Here is a 19,183-nt window from a genome sequence, read left to right as displayed (position 1 = left end):
CAGTAATAGTAAAAAGCGTATTTCTTTTCCTGTTTGACCAGCACCACATTCATTGCCAGCCACAGCCCCAATTCAGCCTCAGTCAGTGGGGATGGAAAAAGCAGTTGTGATTTGGGACCTGCTCTGTGCCTTTGTAGAAAGTAAGCACAGCACAAGCCTAAGGCCCTGCTTGTAACACAACTCACCCCCAGCTTCTCAGCCATCCCACATCTGCAGCACTCCTGGAGACAGAGCAGTAGGTTTAAAAAAAAGCTTTTTTCCATGTGGATGTGCATAGTGGCATGAGGGTGAAAGTCAGCCCATGCAGCTACTGTGCGGCCTTGGTACAGGTTGGCTGGGTTCTTGTTTCCCTTTGGTCCAGCAATGGTCCAGCAATTCGTGCCACTAAGGGATTTGAAGGGTTAACATTGAGGCCTGGGTTTAGGTGATAAGAGAACAAAGGGATTTCTTCAGAGAAAAACTGCTGACTCTGCACGGACGTGCAGTAACTTCTGACATCTGGCCAAGAGACCACCAGATAAGGAGGAAGAAGATGAGCCTCCCCGTCCGAGCAGCCCCCGAGAGACTAACAGAGACTGATAAGCAGGCACACCTGGGAGGACTTCGGATTCGGGAAACCAATTATAATAACCCTGCCTCTTCTAGAAGTAGTAATGAATATGTATTAGCCTAGGAGTATAAGAGCTGCAGTTTGGTGGTGCGGAAGAGCCCAGGGCTAAGATGGAGCAGACCTGTGCCTCTTGTGAACCCCACCCTCAGGCCGTGGCTGGGCAGCACCTCCCCCTACCTGGGTAGGGCCTGGCAGGCACCAGCCTCTCCATGGCGGCTCTGTCTTCACCGGCAAGGAGCTGGCCAACGCCATGCCTGTGGATGTTTCTCAGGCTTGTGGACACCCCACAGTCCTCCTCCATGGGCAGGAGACCATCTTCAGCAGCCAAAAGAAACCAGAAGCGCCTGCCTGCACAGACCTGGCTGAGGATGGGGTGTCGCTGGCTGCCCACAGCAGGGGACAGCTGGTTTGTGGGGTCCCTCAGCCCTTTGCAGGGGTGCACTGGAGGGCACACAGGGACACATGCCCAAGGAGGATCCAGGGCAGCAGGGGAGCCCCCGTGTCCTCACTGGCCTGTCCTTCCCTCTCTGGGAGCATGCGTCCAGGCTCTGGCAGGATGGGAAAGCTCCAGGGCAAGCCGCATCACTTCCAGGCCTCAGAGTTGTTGCAAGGCAGTTTGGACCCAGCATACTCCTCTGATGCCTTGAGACAGGGAGAGTGCACAGTAAAAGAAAGAATGAAAAATGCTCAGCTGTTGAAACTGTGCAGGCACAAAGCAGCCCAGGCTTCCTGCCATGCTGACGCAGCTGGTCCACATGCCTAGCCTTCTTTTACAGCTTGGGAAACTGAGGCAGAGCAGTCAAATGATGTAACCAAGTGTATGAGTGCTGATCTCTACCTGGAACGTGACTGTAGCCCAGCACAGGCTCACTGCCAGAACTCCCACTCCTTCCAGTTTAGCTGCCTACCCCTTCCCAAAGCACAGCCCTGCTTGGCATGGCACCATCTCTTGAGAAGGGTGACCAGAACTGTCCCAATGGCAGGGGGTGGAGGAGAACCCACAGCCACCTGTGAGTGCTACAGGCACTGAACTGCCATACTGGGGGGGGGGGCTGCAAGAAGATGCTTATAGGGTCTAGGGGCACTCACACAACGAGTGCCCTAGGGTGCTGCTCAGGAACCCAGCCTCTGGTCTGCCTGCACCTCAAGGCAGCAGCCAGCCCCAGACTGCTCCCCAACAGCTTGCTGCTCCAAGAGCGAGCAAGCAGGGTGGCTATCCGCCACGGCAGCTGTGCTTTATGTAATGGGGAGAGTAAAGTCACAGTCCCCACGGCACACAGCTGCAGAGCAAAGTAGGAATTTTGGGAGCCCCACCTCCACCCTCTCCCCATTGTGCCAGGATTCCCTAGGGAGGGAGCATCTGGCTTCAATAATCTGTACCTTGGAAGAGGTTCAGTTGCACAAACAGCAGTGATCACACATGCCAGGCTGGAGTCATGCTGCAGGGAGACATCCGATCTGGCAGGATGCTGGAGTGGAGCCGGAACTGCTCTGTTCGATCCCCTGGTGATGGGCACCCTGTGGGCACCTGGCACAGCCGAGGCACCAGCATCCCCCCAGGAATGAGCTGGGATGGGGCAGCAGAGGTCCCAGCTCACCTGCCATTACTGCTGCTCCCAATTACAATGATCTACACAAGCAGAGGTGGGGGCAGAGCTGGTCCTTATCAACTGAGAGCCTACACTGTGACTATGGTCTCAGCCAGGGAGGAGGAAAGGGGAGCACTAAGCATACATGTGTCAATGCTGCTAATGCAGGAAGCAGTTGTACATCTGCCAAAATGAGAAAAGTGCTGGCAAGCTGGAGGCTGGGATTCAGGCAGGGCTGCATGGTAATAAGGCACAGAGGTGATTTGGGGCAGGAGAAAGTACCTTGCAATGAGAGATCAAGGAGGTGAACAAGAGGGACTGGGTGCCAGGTCACAGGGCTGAGAAGTGCCAGGCACCAACCAGCCCCTGAGCTGAGGGAACAAACACAGGCAGTGGTAGCTGCACACGCCCTGCGCAGCCCAGCTCCCCTTCCCGGAGAGGATTGACTGACTGCCCCATGACCCAATGTGCTCCCCAGGTCCTCAGGCCATCGGTTCATCTCCCAGTGATTTGCAATGGAAAGAGCAGGACAGTGGGTGCAAGACAGGGGCAGTCTGACAGTGCACTGGGTGCTGGAGCTTCTGAAAACTGCCCAGGGCAGCAAGGAACCCTGTTGGGCAAAGAGCCGTTTCTGTGTAGCAGGGAAGAAAAGCAAAAGCACAAAACGTACGGGCTAGGGGCCCAAGATGCGGCTGTTCCGGCTGGCATTTGGAATAATTGCTCTGCTGGGAGAGCAGCCCTTCTTTAAGGGGGGTAGCTGGGCACACAGCCCAGCCTTAAAGGGCGTGAGAAGGGCATGGAACTGGGCAGAAGAAGAGAAAGAACCTACAAATAGACCTGGGCGATTGAACCCTTCCCAAAGAGCATAGCTAGGGACACAGTAGATGAGATCATGGATCCTCTGGGGCAGGTTGGGGACCAGACAAGACTTCTTGGTTGGCCAGGGCCAAGCACACCCTGCCCACACCCCTCTGTGGATGGTCCTCTTCCGACACCAGCTGCCCCTGTTCAGTTTCACCCTGGGGCCAGCAGCTCCTGAGCCTGTGATAATACATGAAGGCTTGAGTGGTGACTATATGGTGATGCACCTTGCTTTTGACAACCTCAGGTGTCAGGGGGTTGAGTTTAGGTGGTTTGGCTGGGCACAGACCGGACCTGCTGTGGTGGTTCCTGCTGTGCTGCAACTGTGCACAAGTTTCCAGATGTGATCAGCACACCTGGATGTGCTTTCACAGATTTGCGCAGACCCGGCGAGATCAGAGCCCAAAGAGAAGGGAAGATGTTCACCCACTTCACCAGCACCCTGCTAACAGCCCTGGGCACAAACCCAGGTCTCACAGCCGCTGGACCATCACAGAGCTGCTTGTGGTTAACAGGGTGGAAGGTGACATAGCCTAGGCACACAGGTGAGGGTCAGGCACAGGCCAGGCCCCACCCAGGGACCCAGAAGCAGTGTAGCAAGGCCAGGTCTTGCAACTCCAGGCCAGGGACTGTGACTCCCAGCCCTCAGCGAGTCTTGGCAGGGGGCTCCCATATCCCAGAGCTTCCCTGCAGGGAGAGGGCCTGGGGCCAGCACTGCCCAGGCTGCAGAGAGGCCGTTCCCCTCCAGCTGGGCAGGCCCCAGCGCAAGGGCAGTGGCAGAGCTGCCCTGGCTCCACACAGAGTGGCATTGAGCAGGGACAATGATCCTCTCTTTTCTTTGAAAGACCTCTGGGACTTCACGTCCTAGGAAAGATATTAAACAGGGGAACTGAGGGCAATTATCACCCCCTCCTTGCCCTGTCTGGGAATTGTGGCTACCCTAATCACTGCGTGAAAGAGGCTGCTGCAATGATTCTTCTCCCAGGCACAGGAGGCTTGGCTCAGGTCTTCTTTCCATGGCTCTGCTCCCATACTGGGAGCGCGGAGGCTTGGGCAGCTCGCCTGCAGAGCACAGTGCTGCAGGTTGGTCTCTGTAGCGTGCAGCAAGGGTCCCAGTTCACCCCAGGTCACGGCTCTGCATAATGTCAAAGGAAGGTGCCTCCTGCCAGTGCAGGGCCCTGAGCTTCACCTGGCGCAGGTGCAGCCACCTTTGGTGCAAGGCAGAGGGATGTGCACCATGATGCACCCTGCCGGAGAGTTCCCCTCAGGCTCCCTGTGCAGGAAGACAACTGCAGAGCTGGCACCAGTCATTGCAACTCAGCTGCCCACAGTCATTGGAGGTGGTCATATTGGAGCATTGCTTGAGAAGAAATAATAACGTTAAAGTTTGGGGGGGGGGGGTGCATGGGGGTTTCATGATTCCATCCTACAGTAGCGAGGGAAGACTGGGAGCGTCCCCAGCCCAAGAGCATAGGGATGCCCAGAGGGGAAGGGAAAGAGCATGGGAACCCAACCTGGAGCAGAGACCCACTGTGCAACCTCAGCTCACCCACAATCCCTTGGGACAGGACAGTCAGGAACTGCAAGGCTTGCAGCAACAAATGGGCTGATTTAGTCAGAGAAACAGAAGGATAAACTAAACAGTTCACCCCACTTTATTATCACTAAAGACAGATTATGAAGAGAGACGCTTTTCCTTCAGTCTCAGGCAAAACAGGGACTGGACACCAGAGGAGACATCAAAGAGATGGCAGGCACCGATGCCCAGGGGATAACTAACACCATACTCCTGCAGATACAGGACATGACTTGCCATGGCCTTGCTCTTTCTTCCTTTCCCTAACACTTTGCTGATGCCCACTCTGGCAGGGGGCAGTAGGTACAAAGGAAGAACTGTGACCACATGCCCTGCAGTGAGCTTCAGGTCAAGATCAAGCTCAGAGAGGAGTTGGGTAGGACAGACAGCACTGGACTGGTAGAAACATCTTCCCAGGAGTGGGAGAGGAACTGGTTTGCACAGTTCCCAGTCCAACAGAGCTAAACCTGTTAAAGCAGGGCAGGTCCAGAACCTTTTGCCCAGCTCAGTGCATTGTGCCACAGCACTGTGCCAGTAGAGTCCAAGCACAAACAATGCTGAAGAGAAAGGTCCTGGAGCTACAAAAGACTAGGACTGTGCTACATGGGGATTCACACGGATCTCCTATGAATGTACCGTAAGTACGAAGTACCAAGCCACAGCTCAAGCCTCATCATTGAGCTGGGTGGGAAGGAGGAGGTATCCCGAGGCACACCAGTCTAACATGACCACCACTCCAATAGAGCTGGAGAAGGATTCAGTTCACACCCAGGACGTCACCCCAGGTAGCCTGTATATACTACCAGGTCACCCAAAGCTGCCATTTCTCCACTTGGAGATGTACAAAGAAAGAGCCTAGCAGCTTCCTCTTCATCACCCACATTCGGTTACAAGAAACCAAGTCCTAAAGCCCCAATATGAAATCAGGCTTCTGTTATTGTCCTCCTTCTAAAGTCGTCATGAAAAAATATGACTGCCAGGCTTATAAGCAAATGCTTACCAGGTCAAACAAAATAAAGTGACATAGAGGTATCTGCCTCAATCTGCAGAGAGCCTGAAACAGCAGCTCAAGAGGTACAGGGCTACCTCATTTGGGTCTATGGCTCATTAACTATAGGAGCCTGCAGATGTGTAAACAGCAACTGTGGCATCACTACAGCAAACTGGAGAAAGGGATTGCCCTAGGAGGAGCACCAGCTCGGGCACTGCTCTGCAGTCTGGTTCCACCAGCAGAGAGCAGGGAGGAGCTAGGTATGCCCCATTACAGATTTGCAATCTTGTCCCCTGACAGAGGGACAAGCAACAGACAGGGCACCTTTCAATGGCCAGGCTTGCCTGGGAATGCCAGCTGGAGTGTTCAAGATGCATCATCTTTTTCTAAGAGCAGCCAGAATTCAGCCTAAGTCAGGCCACAAGTACAGCAGCTCTCCCCCACCTCTCCCTGTGCAGACAGCATGGGTAGCGTCTGTTTCACCCAACACATTGGGGATCACGGGATGGGGGAGTAGTCACTGCAGTCAGTTTTAGAAAAGGAGTAGCTTGCGAGCAGTGCTGCTGGCTGAGCACAGCAGGGAGGGTAGACTCCCCAGGCCTGCCCAAGCAGGGTTGGGGAAGTGCTGTCCCCAGCTTCCTCCCACAGGGACACCACGGGCAGTTCTAGACCTGCACAGCTCTTGAGAGCTCCACACCTGGAGCAATGAACGCAATGGTTTTAGGGCAAGAGTCCCAGCCCCACAAACCCCTCTGGGGAAGCTCAAGTACAGGGCCGGGAAGAGTACTGGGGGACAGGCACTAGATGAAGGTGGAGTCCAGCTGGCTCGTTTCATGGTTGCTGCGGGCGCGAGCCTCAAAGAGCTGCTTGATCAGAGCAGATTTCTCCTGTTCCAGCTGGGTGATGCGTTCACTCTTGTCAGTCACCTCCTGCACAGGACAGAAGAGGAAAACACTGATCAGAGCTCTGCTGTGCCTGAGGCATCTGTGAGCTGGGCTAGGCTCAGCTGCTCTAAACCCCCCACAGCCCAAAACCACCATTTGCATGTGCCAGGATGCAAATCCCTGTGGTGAGCGTGGCCCTGGCAGGAGCATCTTTGGTGTCTGCTTCCCAGAAGCACTGCTTACAGACCCAAGATGCAGCATCTGCACCCTCTTGTGGCCTTTATTTGTCATGGTCTTTTCCCTTTGGCAGGGAAAATGAGGTCCATGTCCACAGTCCCTCACCTAGCAAATAGCTAGACACATGCCCCTCAACAGGAGGGGTACCCAGTTGCAGGACATGGAAGGGCTCCAGGTGTAGCCCACAGCCCTTCTCCAGGATGACCAAGGTTGGCCAGATTGAAAGAACACTTTCTAACTGTCTCATACTTTTTCCCCAATGGCTCCCTCCCAGCCTTCTCCGTAAGTGTATCTCCTCTCTGTCACCCCCACTCACCTTGGTGAGAAGTCGGTTTTGCTCTTTCAGCATATTGATGGCTTGCTGGGAACCTGCTGAGGCTGGGGACACCACGGGGGCTGTGGGGGCCAGCCTGCTCAGAGCTGAGGAAGGGTTCCCTGGCTGTGGAGAAGATGAAGGGAAGGGCTGAGACATTGAGCTCTCTTCCTGGTGACCCTCCCCAACTTGTGTCCCAAGATAGAAGCTGTTTCTGTGACCCATGGGGAACTAATAGACTGGGAGCTGAGCGAAGTCCTACACAGGATTAAGACCCCACCAGTACAGTCAGCACAGGCCATCACAGGGTCTCCACCAAGGCTTTTCTAGACAGAAGTGGAAGCTTTCATGCCAATGTGTCCTGCTCCTGCCAGGAGCCCATGTGACCTGGCATCCAGGACAGCCAGTTCCAAGAGGACTGGCTCGGCACCTCAGCAGGATGCTTTCCTTGTTCACATGACAAGGTCTACACCTTTTTGGGGACCTCCTTTATCCCTTCAAATACCTTGAGAATCCTCCATCCTAGCCCAGGACTAGCTGCACTGTCCTCTTGGCTGTCTACCATCCTTGTCTTGCCAACATAGTCAAGTTGGCCCCTAGAGCCTGGGGAAGCTCCAGTGACAGCCCAGCTGTCAGTGTGAGGGCAGAAAGGGCAGGCCCCTAGCTCACACAAGTGATGGCAAGCTGCTAACGTCCTGCTCTCTCACCTTGCCCACGGCGGACAGGAGGTCACCCAGGCAGCGGTTCACCTCCTGCAGCTTGGGAAGCAGGCGCCCCAGGTGGCTCTGGCTGCCATCAGGGAAGAAGTCCTGGGGGATGGGGCAGAAGAGTCCAGGCATTATTTTGGGGCCAGCTTCTAGGGAGTCATTCTGCCCTGCAGAGAGGGCTTGGTGGCTGGCTGGCCTCCAGCCCCCTCCAAACACCTCCCAGAGCTGGGGCACCCACCTGCTTCCATGTCTCAGCTGGCCCTGCACCTTTGCAGCAGGGAGCTTGCACAGGCCATGGGACATACCCATGTTCAGAAGGCAAGACACCGGCCTCAAGCCTGGCATTATGGCACAGACAGCACAAGGGCTGAGGTTGTGGCTGCTCTGTCATGCTCTGATCCTGAACCTGCACGCAGCCTGGCAGGAGGTGAGTGGGGCTGGCCAGCTGTGCCAAGGCCATGGGTGTCCACACAAGGGAAGACCCTTCCTGTGCTGCCCTAGGGCTCCCCCAGGTGGGCCGGCCCAAGGAAGAGCCCTGTGGCTGGCAGGTGGGCAGCAGAATGTCCCAGTTGGTGAGGAAGGGCCGGCCTCTCTGCATTGGGCAATTTTACCTGGGAAATCCACCATGGCGAGAGGCCAGGCCTGATCCCCTTCAGGCAGCAACCCCACAGCTCCACACCAGGCGCGTGGAGGGGCTCGCTCATACCCTGCTTACCTGCTGCCACTCTCCCTCTCTTCTGCCAAGGGAGGGTTGGTCCAGTGTCCCCAGCCCCTCTGGGATCCTCGGTCAAACAGTGAGAGCACACGCAACAAGCAGAGGCAGCAGAGCCAGGCCAATGCTGGGTGCACCAATACATCCCAGCCCAGTTCTCACATCCCACGGACCCTCCCAAGCAGATGGGAATCCCCAGAACAAGCCCTAGACTCACAGTACTGTTTTTGTTTTTTCCCAGGAGTCTCTGGCGTTCTTGCATGAAGTGGATGTGCTGGTGGTACCATTCACGGGCACGTTCAACCATCTCCAGACCCTGAAGCAAGAAATCCTTCTCCTGCTCCAGCTCCTTCATATGCTTCAGCTGCAGGACAGTGCACAGATGTGTTACCCCCTCCTCACCCAGGTCCAAGTCAAATGTTCAGAGAAGCACTGCCCCATCAGATCCCAAGCGAAGGCATCTACAGATCAACTTAATCCAAAGTTCAAGCGATTTCCTCTAGCCTAGTCCAAGGTCTTGCCAAGCCCAAGGAGCTGGTTTCTTCACGAGACACAGAGGAATTTGGTTACCAGCAGCTGTGTCAGTCCTTTTCCCCATGAAAAGCTGTGGAGAATTTGGATGATAGCCACTGCCTGATCCTGATTTGGGGTAAGAATTCTCCAGTTTGGGAGAACAATTGCAGCAGCTGAAGGGCAGTCAGGTCACCTCCATCCTCCTGTCTAAGGAACCAGGCCTGCTCCCCACCAGCTCTTAGTGAAGAAGCACGTTTCTCTGCTTTGTCATTTATCCAGGGATGTGCTAAGAACGGGGCCTGCACCCACTCTCTAAATCCTCTTGAGGATGCAAGCTTCAATCAGTAGCACAAGTTCACCTGGCCTTCAGAGAGCAGCCAAGCTATCTACACAGACTAGAACCGCAGGCAAAATCTACAGTCCTGTTTACCCAGCTCTCTGCTTTCTCCTTTGCTTTTCTGCCCAAGGCATCTTGGAGTTGAGCACAGCACCCTTCTGCTGGTGGTGTCTGCTTAGTCTTTCAGGTTCAAGCTCAAGAGTCATATGGAGAGGGGCATGATATGTTCACATGTCCAGAGGGCTGCTAACAGAGCACCCAGGGCTCTTGCCCCCACCCCTTTGGGACGAGCAGAACAGGGCCCTGCCAGCCACAACCTGCTGCAGCACAGGCAGCTTGGGCCCTCCATCAACAGCAGGCAGCAGCAGCACCTAGCTGCCTGTGCCCAGCTGACAAGGGGCCTCCCTGCTCTGCTGCCACCCCCTTCTCCCAAGGCCCCTTGGCTCTGCACTGCCATGAGGAAATCACAGAGGTGTCATGAGAAGAGGAGGCTCTGTTCCCAGAAGAACAGAACGACCACGGCACAGTTCATCAGCCTTCACTCTTCCCTGTCATAGAGTCATAGAATATCCCAAGTTGGAAGGGACCCATAAGGATCATCGAGTCTAACTCCTGTCCCCTTCCCCCAAGCTGTACCAGCCTGCTCCCCCAGCTCACGCCCCTCCTGGGCCACCCTTGTGGCTGCTCCAAGGCAGAAAGGCCTTCCTCCATGTCGAGAGCACTGGGCTACGTGCCCAGCACTCCCCAGAGCAAATGGCTGCCTGCCTTCTCTGCTGTGATGTAGCCTGACCTCCACAGCCTGTGGCACAGGCTGAGCACCAGGAGAGTCTTCACTGTGGAGGGCAGACAGCTCTCCATCCACCATAAGCACTCTGATCACGCAAGCAGGCAAGCCTAGAAACTGCTGGACACTCGGGAACCTCTTCTGCTGTTTTGGAGAACATCTGGATGGGAACAATTCAGCTCAGAAGTGACCCTAAACATCGATTGCCTCCAGCAAACAGGTGGGACTGTACCAACAGCTTCTTCAGGCTGCCAGCACTTCTCTGTCCCCACCTCCACTCCCTAAGTCTCACAATTGTCACATGCCAGCTACCCTTTATGCCAGGGCTGTTCTTGCTCCCTCTGCTTCTGGAAATGCTGATTACGATACAGCAGCCACTCACACACACATGCTCATATGGACAAACAGACAGAAGGGGACGTACCCACACGAAGAACCGCAGAGTCTTGGTGCTACACAGAGTATTGCTGAGGGGCATGAAGAAGGTGCTGTATGTGGCAAGGACCCCCATCCAGCTCTGGCTGCAGCCTGTGACTGCCTATCCCAACCTGGTCCCACTGGGCCTGCTGGTCAGCACGGAAACCGGAGGAAGAGGCAGCATCCCACAGAGCAGTGGGACATCAGCAGTTCTGTCAGCTGCAGGGACAGACGGAATCGATCTAGGGGCAGAGGACAGGATACAGCTAGGGGCAGAGCAGCTTCTGGGGCAGGAGAATGGGGAGGTGGAATGGGCACAGCGCATCTTGGTTGGTCACTGCCTGTGGTGGAAGGGGAGGGGAGACTGCTGTTCTCTGGGCTGCCTGCAAACAAAAGTGCTTGGCCTCTCACAGGTCTCATTCCAGCTATGCCAAAGACATGGGGAAATTGGGTCGCTCAATGGACTCATTGAAAATAAAACAACAACAAAAACCACCAAACATCTAAGCAGTTACCAGCTGTCTACCAAAAAGGGTCCCGGGGCTGCAGCACAGCCCCCACTCATCTGCTTTGCTGATCAGGATGAACAGGTCCTAGTGCACCTATGGGACGCACGATGGACAACAGTGCCTCACTACCCCCCTTCTACCCCCACCCCCACCCCCCAGGTTTTAGGCAGATTAGCCTAATCACAGCTGTGTGCCTTGTCTTGCCAAATATCCTCCCAGCATCAGGGAGGAAGTGTAGCCAGGCAAGACCCCCGCCCTGCATGCAGATTCAATCCTCGCTGGATTCAAACCTGTTCCAACCGTCTCTGCATACTCAGAAGTGGAATTTGTACCAACTACTTCTGCCCTGGTGCATGGGAAGGCTTCTCACCCCCACAGGACAAGCTGAGGCATCCTGTCTCTGGGAGGAGGAACACATAAAGGCAGTGCAGCACTCGGATACACTAGAGATGGATGGATGGAAGAAAGGTAGAGCACCTGCCTCCCACCTCCCCCACAACTGGGAAACAAAGGCCATGGCAACACTAAAAAGCAACAGCACTTGTGGCAGTGCTGGGAACAAACACCAGCTTTCAGCGAGACACCCTGGCCACCATCCCCTTCCTCATCAGCACCAGGCAGGACTTCACACTCAGGGCAGTGATGACACCTCTGCTGCATTCCACCTTGGAGCCATGTGCACATGTGAGTGCCCTGCTAAGGGAGGAAGGGGGCATACCCTGTCAAAGCAGCAACATCCAACCACCAGAAACCTGAGGACCACAGGGAGCCCTAATCCCAGGCAGACACATCCACATTTATTGCTCTATATCAGCACCTCTCAGCAGAGACCCCCTCAGTCTGAGAGGGAAAGACCCAGCCCCTTGCATTGCTGTAAGCCCAACAAATCTTTTCCCACGTGTGCATAAACTGCCCCCTCCCCAGACTGGTCAGGCCACAAATCAGAGCGTGTTATGTTGCCCAAGGCCAGTGCAATGCTGTAAATCAATGCTGCACAAGGACACCCATGCAGCCTGCTGGCCCTGCTCAGATCGGGGAGCCGGTGACACCAGGGTGCCAGAAGTGGAATTGCAGATGTGAGAGTCACGGCCTTGCCTGCAGCTCTCACGCCACGAGACAGAGCGAGGAAGACCAGACGATCACTCATCCTGCAGGCAAGGTCTTGGCTTGAGCTTGTGGGCAACATGCCCAGGCAGCTTCTCCATTCCACTTGGGAGCAGCACAGATCCCTTGGTCTGGGCAATCTGATCCAAACCTCTCCATTCAGGGACAGAGAGCGGAGCAAATCCATTGATACTGGGCTTCCCAGCCAAATTCAGTTCAGATTTCTCTGCATTAATGGCAAAAATCTCTCGGGAGCCACAAGGATCAGCATGCTTGAGCCCTGACCTACAAAGAACAGCTAGTGGAGGACACAGCACAGAGGCTCTGCACAAGGCATGCCTGAAAAGCCCAGAGACCAATATTCTCGGGTGACTGCAGCACTGGGGCCTTCTCCTGCACCATAAGGTAAATTGTTGCCTTTCTCTACCCAAGTTTTTGCCCATGAAGACAGCGTTTGACTGCACAGGTGCCAACTCCATGGGACACAGGGGAAACCATACCTCCTCCTCCTCCTGCACATTTCAGGACAGAAAACACCTTGGAAGTAACTGCAAGACCACCATGTACATCAACACAACTTTATAACTGTGAAATCCTGCAGGGGCAGGCCCCTTGACTGCAGCCCAGGACAAGGCTGTTTCCTTACCATGCTAAAATCCACACCGTTGGCGATAGTGTGTCTCCGGTGTTCTGCACGTCCCCTCTGATGTCTCCGAACATCCCCAGTGCCTCCATGGCCACCATCTCCCTGGGACTGCCCAGCAGACTTAACATCAATACCTGTAATAGATGAAAGCATGAGGGCACCAGCTGCTTGCAACAAAACCTCCCCACGGCCCCTCTGTGGGGCAGTCTGTGGGGTAGCCCTGCAAGCAGGCAGGGCAGGCAGCAGCTGAGGAAGCACTGGCCCTAGCACCTGCTCACATCTTTGTGCAGGCAAGCCAGACCTCAGCAACAGCTTACTTTGTTGTGCCAGGCTGGCAACAGACTTTGGTGATCATCTTCTGTAAAAAGCAGGCAGCTTCTAGGCAACGCTGCTTCAGTTCCAGCACAGTTACACCATTAGTGGTACTGCCAACCCTTTTGTCCAGTCTTCACGGGATCCCTGACTTCTGCTCAGGAAGCACAGGCTTTGCCATGCATTCACCTCCTCCTGAAGGCAGCTCCCGTTTGGTGACGGGCTCACACAGTTGCTGCCATTTGTACAAACAGTGGCAACCCAGCAGCATCAGAGAGAGTCGGAGATCAGCTCCTTCTCCAGTCACATGTGGCAGCTCTCACAAGGGGCTTTTTCTGGAGGGGGCAGCCACTTAGAGCAGCTCTGGAGATGGTCACGGAGATCAGACCAACACATTTCAGAACAATTACACTTTCTTCCCCCACCCAGATATGTGCTTGGTGCTAAAGGGGGTGATGCATACCAGAAGCCGCATGCCTTTGGTCTAAACATACAACAATCTGGCTACAGGGTTACCAAAATTTTATCAAAATCCCAACATCCTATTTAGCAAAAGGCTGATGTACTACATACAAATGATGCTGGTCCAAATCCACACATAACCTATTTTTGCAGATTAAATTCACACTGGCAGATTTCAGGCTGGATCAGATGTCTCCTGCCCATGCTACACGCTGGTACACTAAAGCAGGTACTGGCTAAGCACCTTCTGAAATCAGCACAAGCCCTGCACTGCATGCCCTGCCTAACTTGCCAGAAAGGCAGCCCTGCAGCCATGTCCCAGCCAGCTCAGCTCCATGTTTCTGGATGAGCTTAGAGCACCGCCCTGCTGCTGTGAAGCGTGGTGCCAGGGCACCAAGGCTGCTGCCACCACCCCTTCCAGACATGCCCAGGCAGCAAGGCTGCTGCGCTCCCTCCTTGCTCCAGTCCCCTGCCGAGTCCCCAGCAGACCCTACCGCGTGCTCACCCCCTCATTCTTGCTGCTCACCATGCTCTCTGATCACAGCTTTTTGCTTTCCCTACTTTCAAAAAAGAGCCAGAAAACGGCAGCAAGGAAGTAGGCCAGTGAAAGGAGGCAGCTGTGGAAAACATCTCCATGGGACCGCTGCCCATGTATCTCCCAGGCACTCCCGCCCATCGCCACATCCTTCTTCTATGGGCTGGGCACACGCCGGCTCCCAGGCACCTGAGCAGCCTCCCGCAGGTCTAGCATGTTCTCCAGTGCAGATGGGCATGAAGGACTGGGAGTGCTGAGGCAGGACGTGTGGTGCTGCCCAGCCAGGCACACCACCTAGCTGCTGCACAAGCCTCCTCAGCAGAGCACACAGATGGGAAGGAAGAGGAATATAGGGCAGGAGAAGCGAGCTGAGACAGCAGAAGTCACCCTGCATCTCAAAGACAAGCTCGGTTCACAGGAGGGAGCTGGAAGGCAGTGAGGTCAGGGAGAATCACACCACGCTGCGGGTGTCTGTGCTGCCACATATCTATCTGTTCAGCAACAGGAGCTAGAATCGTACTCACAGCAGGCAATGCCCCAACAGTGGCATGCTATGCGGTCACCTCGCTCAGCCTGTCACTTTGCGTCACTGAGGAGAGGGGCCACGATGGTATGGGAAAAATCCTCCTGCTGATTCATCACAGTGTCCCACTTGTCTTATCAGCAAGTGCTCCAGCAGAGAGAGGTCTCTGGCATCTTACTAAGCACAAAGTCTTTGATATCACTCATTTATCTGTTTTGTCAACTGTCTTTAGTTTCAAACACCCATATCTACCTGGGAGGGGCAGCTAAAACAGCAAGACTGGTGCAGCTGTGCACACGTTCTCCTAGCAGACCTGTAACACATCCTGATGGGGAAGCAGAAGAACAGTCCCAAAACTGAGACTAGCTTTGATAAGCAGAATCCCAAAGCAAAATCAGGAGCACCCCTGAGAAGAGCTGCAGGGTAGAAACAACACGTTAAAACAGTTTTTGCTGCTGTTACCCGAAAGTGCTAGTATTGGGTCTGTGTGGCATGATAAAGGCACAGAGCCCACAGGCTGATCTGAGCTGAAACTCTGATAAGACCGTGCTAGAACGTGCTCACCAGTCAAACAAATGAGCTCTGTGCACCTGAGCTAACAACATAGTAACTAAAACAAAACCTCTGGTAATGAGTAGGGATCCGCCTTTCTAGGGTGCAGAAGAGGTCCTGCCTCCTCCCTCCCAGGCTGCTAGAGCCAGGCCACCCAAGCCACAAAGGCTGCGCTGGTAGGAGGCAGTGCCCATGGACACTGCAGACCCCTTGGACAAGGCACTTACCACCCCGTATCTTAATTCCTTGGCTCTCAGCAGGGATGAAAGCTTTTCCATAGGGAACCGCAAGGGTAAAGACCCCTGATGCTGTGACACCTGTTACAGCAGGCAACCTAAGAACCAGCAGCAGGGAGCTGTCACGGTGCCTTCTGTGCACAGTGACATCTCCAACATCAGCCTCACCATCCTCGTGCTGGGCACATCAGTGGGCTCCTGGACACTGTGGCTGGCAACCAAGCAACCGCTCACGATGTGCAGGCTGCTCCAGCACTGCCTGGCTGACAACAACTTCTGAGAAGCTTGAAAACGATGTCGAGCAAGAATGTCTTCAGAAGCCCATGCTACCATGTCTCTGCCCGTGCTAACAGAAGCCAGTGATGAAGGTGGAACAGGGACTTGAATTGCTGTCCCACTAGGTCACTGCACCACCTGAAAGTGCCAGGAAGGTCACCTAGCCCTCAGCCTCTGCCATCTTGCCATAATTCATATTCAAATTACCTCTGTCACATGCGGATCCACCCTGGGCCAGGAAGTAGAGCTTGGGTAGCATCCTGTCAGTACCTCCTTCCCTCAGGAACACAGACAGGGAGAGCTCCCTCAAACTCTTTGATGTTTACAAGTACTGATACACCATCTCCCCACTCCTGGCTAGAGTTCTTACAAAAGGTACATCATGTGACTGGAGGCTCAGAATAGCCTGGAGCCCAAATGATGTAAACTAATTGAGACAGGCCTTACTGGACCCACATTTCTCCTCAGTGAGAAAAGAGCCAAGCCTTGCCTCATTGACGCTTGACTCTTTCACATCCCTTTGAGGGGAACACGCACCAGTTCAATCACATGCTAGGAAAGTCCTCTGCAGTAGAAGGTATCACTGAGCCGGTGTGCAGGATCCAGAGTTAAAAGAGATACGGTAACTCTGAGTTATAACTTTCACTAAGTTGCTGAATTAGTCTGAAATTCAGGCCTGTTGCCAGAATATAGCCCTGCTTTTGGGGAAGCTGGCAGCAAGGGCTGAGGCACTAAACCTGCCTGCAGACTCAGGACATCGGTATACCATACTATAATGGAAAGATCCTCAGCAACCAGAAAGTTATATTCCACAGTAGTCATCTGCTCAGTCCTATCTAGTAGAGAGCTTTCAATTTGATGATTATCTACCAAGCAGGATTTTTTTTTTCAATTTTTTTTTGGATTTACATTCTTGATGATAAAACAGCCAGCCAGTTTAATACCATTCCGCTAAGTAAGTTCTAGTGATTAGTCTGGAGGCAAAATGAAAAGCAATCTCTGCAATGTTTAAAATTTCTTCTCCACCCCACAGAAGGGACTGGGAAGGAAAGGGTGGGGAATGGAAGGCAAACTAGCTCAGACAACTTTCCCAAGGTAAAGGAAGTCATCCTGCTCAAGTGTTGCAATAACAAACACCAAGTTCTCACACAGAGCTCTGTTTCAGTAGATCTCAACGCACTTCACTGGAATAGGTAAGAAGTCCTTATAACATTTCCTACTTATTAGCAGCAAATCTAGACGTCAGCGAACAAGCCTCGCCCTTGCCAAGCTCAGCATGCCGCACCGTGACTGGTCAACGTGCAGAGGGGTGCCAGAAGTGGTGCTCTCCCTCTCCTGCCTTTGTCAGCCCAAAATTCTCACCAGCCTGTCAAACTGAATGATCGTGTAGCTGCCAAAGAACACATATAAGCACATAAAAGTACAAAAATAACGTATTTTACACCCATTCAGTTGGCTGAATCACCTCACTCCACGAACCTCCCAGTCACTGCACCTAAGACAAGTGAAGGATGGAGAATGTTGGGATGGGGGTAAGAGCCGTGCTTCCTGCAGCAGTAGGTGGATGCCCCACTTTAGGTGCAATGCCAGACTGCAGCCCTAGGACAAAGCCACATGAGACAGCACAAAGCCCTCTAACAGCTCACTGGCCCAGGATCAGGAGAACCCTGGCGGATCTGGCACAGGGACCCCAGGTCCTGAGGAAGGGACACAGCCAGCAGCGACCTGCTGCTGAGCTCTGCAGCCAAAGCTCTGCCAGAGGCTGCAGGGCGTTCCCTGTCCCGGCCACCCGGACAGTGCTTGGGGGCACTGAAGCACATCTCCCTAATGCTGCTTTCCCATTCATTTATTGCTGTAAATAGTGCCACGTAATTAACAAAACAGTTGAATCAGATTTCGCTCTTTTTCACCATTCAAAATGTGCCTGAAATCATGGAGCAACCCCTTCCGATAATGCACACTCACAGCACTGACTCTGAGCACACAGCGGCGGCTGGCACTCAAGCAGAGCTGCTTGGCTCTCGGGAGTTTGCTTCCCCATCCCAATACCCAGCGACTCTCAGAGACGATCAGCTTCACGATCCACCCCACAAGGAAGGTCACCTACAGACTTTGTGCCAGAGGACAACTACGGACATGTTACTGTAAAGCCCTTAATTCTTCTTGTCACCACTACAAACAGACAAGCGCCCACATGAGGAGAAATGTAAAGGGAAGAACAAGCCTGAGACAGAGCAGGATTTGCAAACTGTGCGCTCTCCATTCCGGTTTATCTAGAGCTTGAATCAAAGCCCACTGAAGACAAAATAAAAAAAGATCAGCGACTTCTCACAGTTCTGCATCTGGCCCGGGGGAAGAATTTACTGTCGCTTTAAATGAAAAAGGAAGAACAGGTCTGTGCTGCCTGAGAACCAGCCCTGGCCACGGGTGTGGATCCCAACCCGCCCTGCCTAACTCGACTCTCCGGCACCGGCGCCGCCGGACCGCTCGCAACTCCGCCGGCTCCGCTGCGGCGCCTGCCCACGGCCGGGCACCTCCGGCTCGCGGAGCGGGCCCGCTCCGGCCCGGTGAAGGGACCCGCACCCGAAGCCTCCCCTCGAGCCGCGGCCGGCCCGGGAGGTGCCGGGGCCCCTCTCACCTCGCGCCCGGGGCTGGCTCGGCTCCGGCTCCGGCTCCCGGTGTCCCGCGCTCTGCCCCCGCCGCTCCTCGGCGCCGTGGGGGCTCGGCAGCTTCTCCAGGCTCCGCGAGGCGCTGACGGCGGTGCCGCGGCCCCTCTCCCTCTCCCTCTCCTTCTCCTTCTCCTCGCCGCGGCCGCGCCCCGAGGCTCGTCCATTCCCCGGGGGCCCGCCGTCGGCGCCGGGCAGCGCGGCGCGCAGCCCCAGGACGAAGCGCTCGAAGGTGAGGTACCCGCTGGCCGGCGCCGCCCGCCGCAGCCCCTCCAGCACACCGGCGGGCAGCTCGCGGGCCTCCGCCCCCTGCCAGCGGGACTCGATCTCCCGGAGGTGCACGTACCCCCGCCGCCGGTCGTCCAGGATGTCGAACAGGGTGCGCAGGCTCTGCAGGAAGGCCCTGGGCAGCCCCTCGGTGCCGGCGGGGGGCGGCCCGGCGGGGGGCGGCCGGGCGCCGCGCTCCGGAGCCATCGCGGCCGCCGCCGCTCCGAGCGCGCCTCGCCGCCCAGCCGCGCCGGGCTCCCGGCCCCGCCCCGGCCCCGCGCTCCCATTGGCTGGCGGCGGGCGGCCCCGAGCTCCCATTGGCTGGCGGCCGACGGCCCCGCGGGCCCATTGGCTGCGGGGGTGGCCGCCGGTTTGAGTTGCGGCGCGGCGCGAGCCTCCCCCTCCCCGCTCGCCCCTGTCCCGGGGGGCGCCACCGCCCCCGCCCCGGCCCCGGCCCCCCCGCCTTGGGGAGCGGCCCCCGCCGGCCTCCTCCGCGCAGCGAGCGGCCTCAGCTCGGCCCCGGGCCCGCAGGGCTCCTCCCGGCCGCTCGCGGGGGCGGGAAGG

The 19,183-nt window shown here is 55.5% G+C and overlaps 1 protein-coding gene across 1 annotated transcript; it reads right to left on the bottom strand.

The window, feature by feature from the left end:
- Positions 1–4,692: 4,692 nt before the first annotated feature.
- SAPCD2 (suppressor APC domain containing 2) lies at positions 4,693–18,852 on the bottom strand. The gene is made up of 5 exons (XM_040531706.1): positions 18,325–18,852; positions 12,791–12,924; positions 8,698–8,844; positions 7,065–7,187; positions 4,693–6,556 (listed from the first exon to the last, which is right to left on the bottom strand). Exons 1-5 carry the CDS (start codon positions 18,824–18,826, stop codon positions 6,428–6,430), a joined length of 1,035 nt encoding a protein of 344 aa, XP_040387640.1. The 5' UTR covers positions 18,827–18,852; the 3' UTR covers positions 4,693–6,427.
- Between the last annotated feature and the right edge of the window lie 331 nt (positions 18,853–19,183).

The sequence above is a fragment of the Cygnus olor genome, chromosome 19 (genome assembly GCF_009769625.2).
Source record: "Cygnus olor isolate bCygOlo1 chromosome 19, bCygOlo1.pri.v2, whole genome shotgun sequence".
NCBI classification, from domain to species: Eukaryota; Metazoa; Chordata; class Aves; order Anseriformes; family Anatidae; genus Cygnus; species Cygnus olor.
The sequence above is the reverse complement of the archived record's forward strand: the minus strand, read 5'-3'. Positions and strand labels throughout refer to the sequence as shown.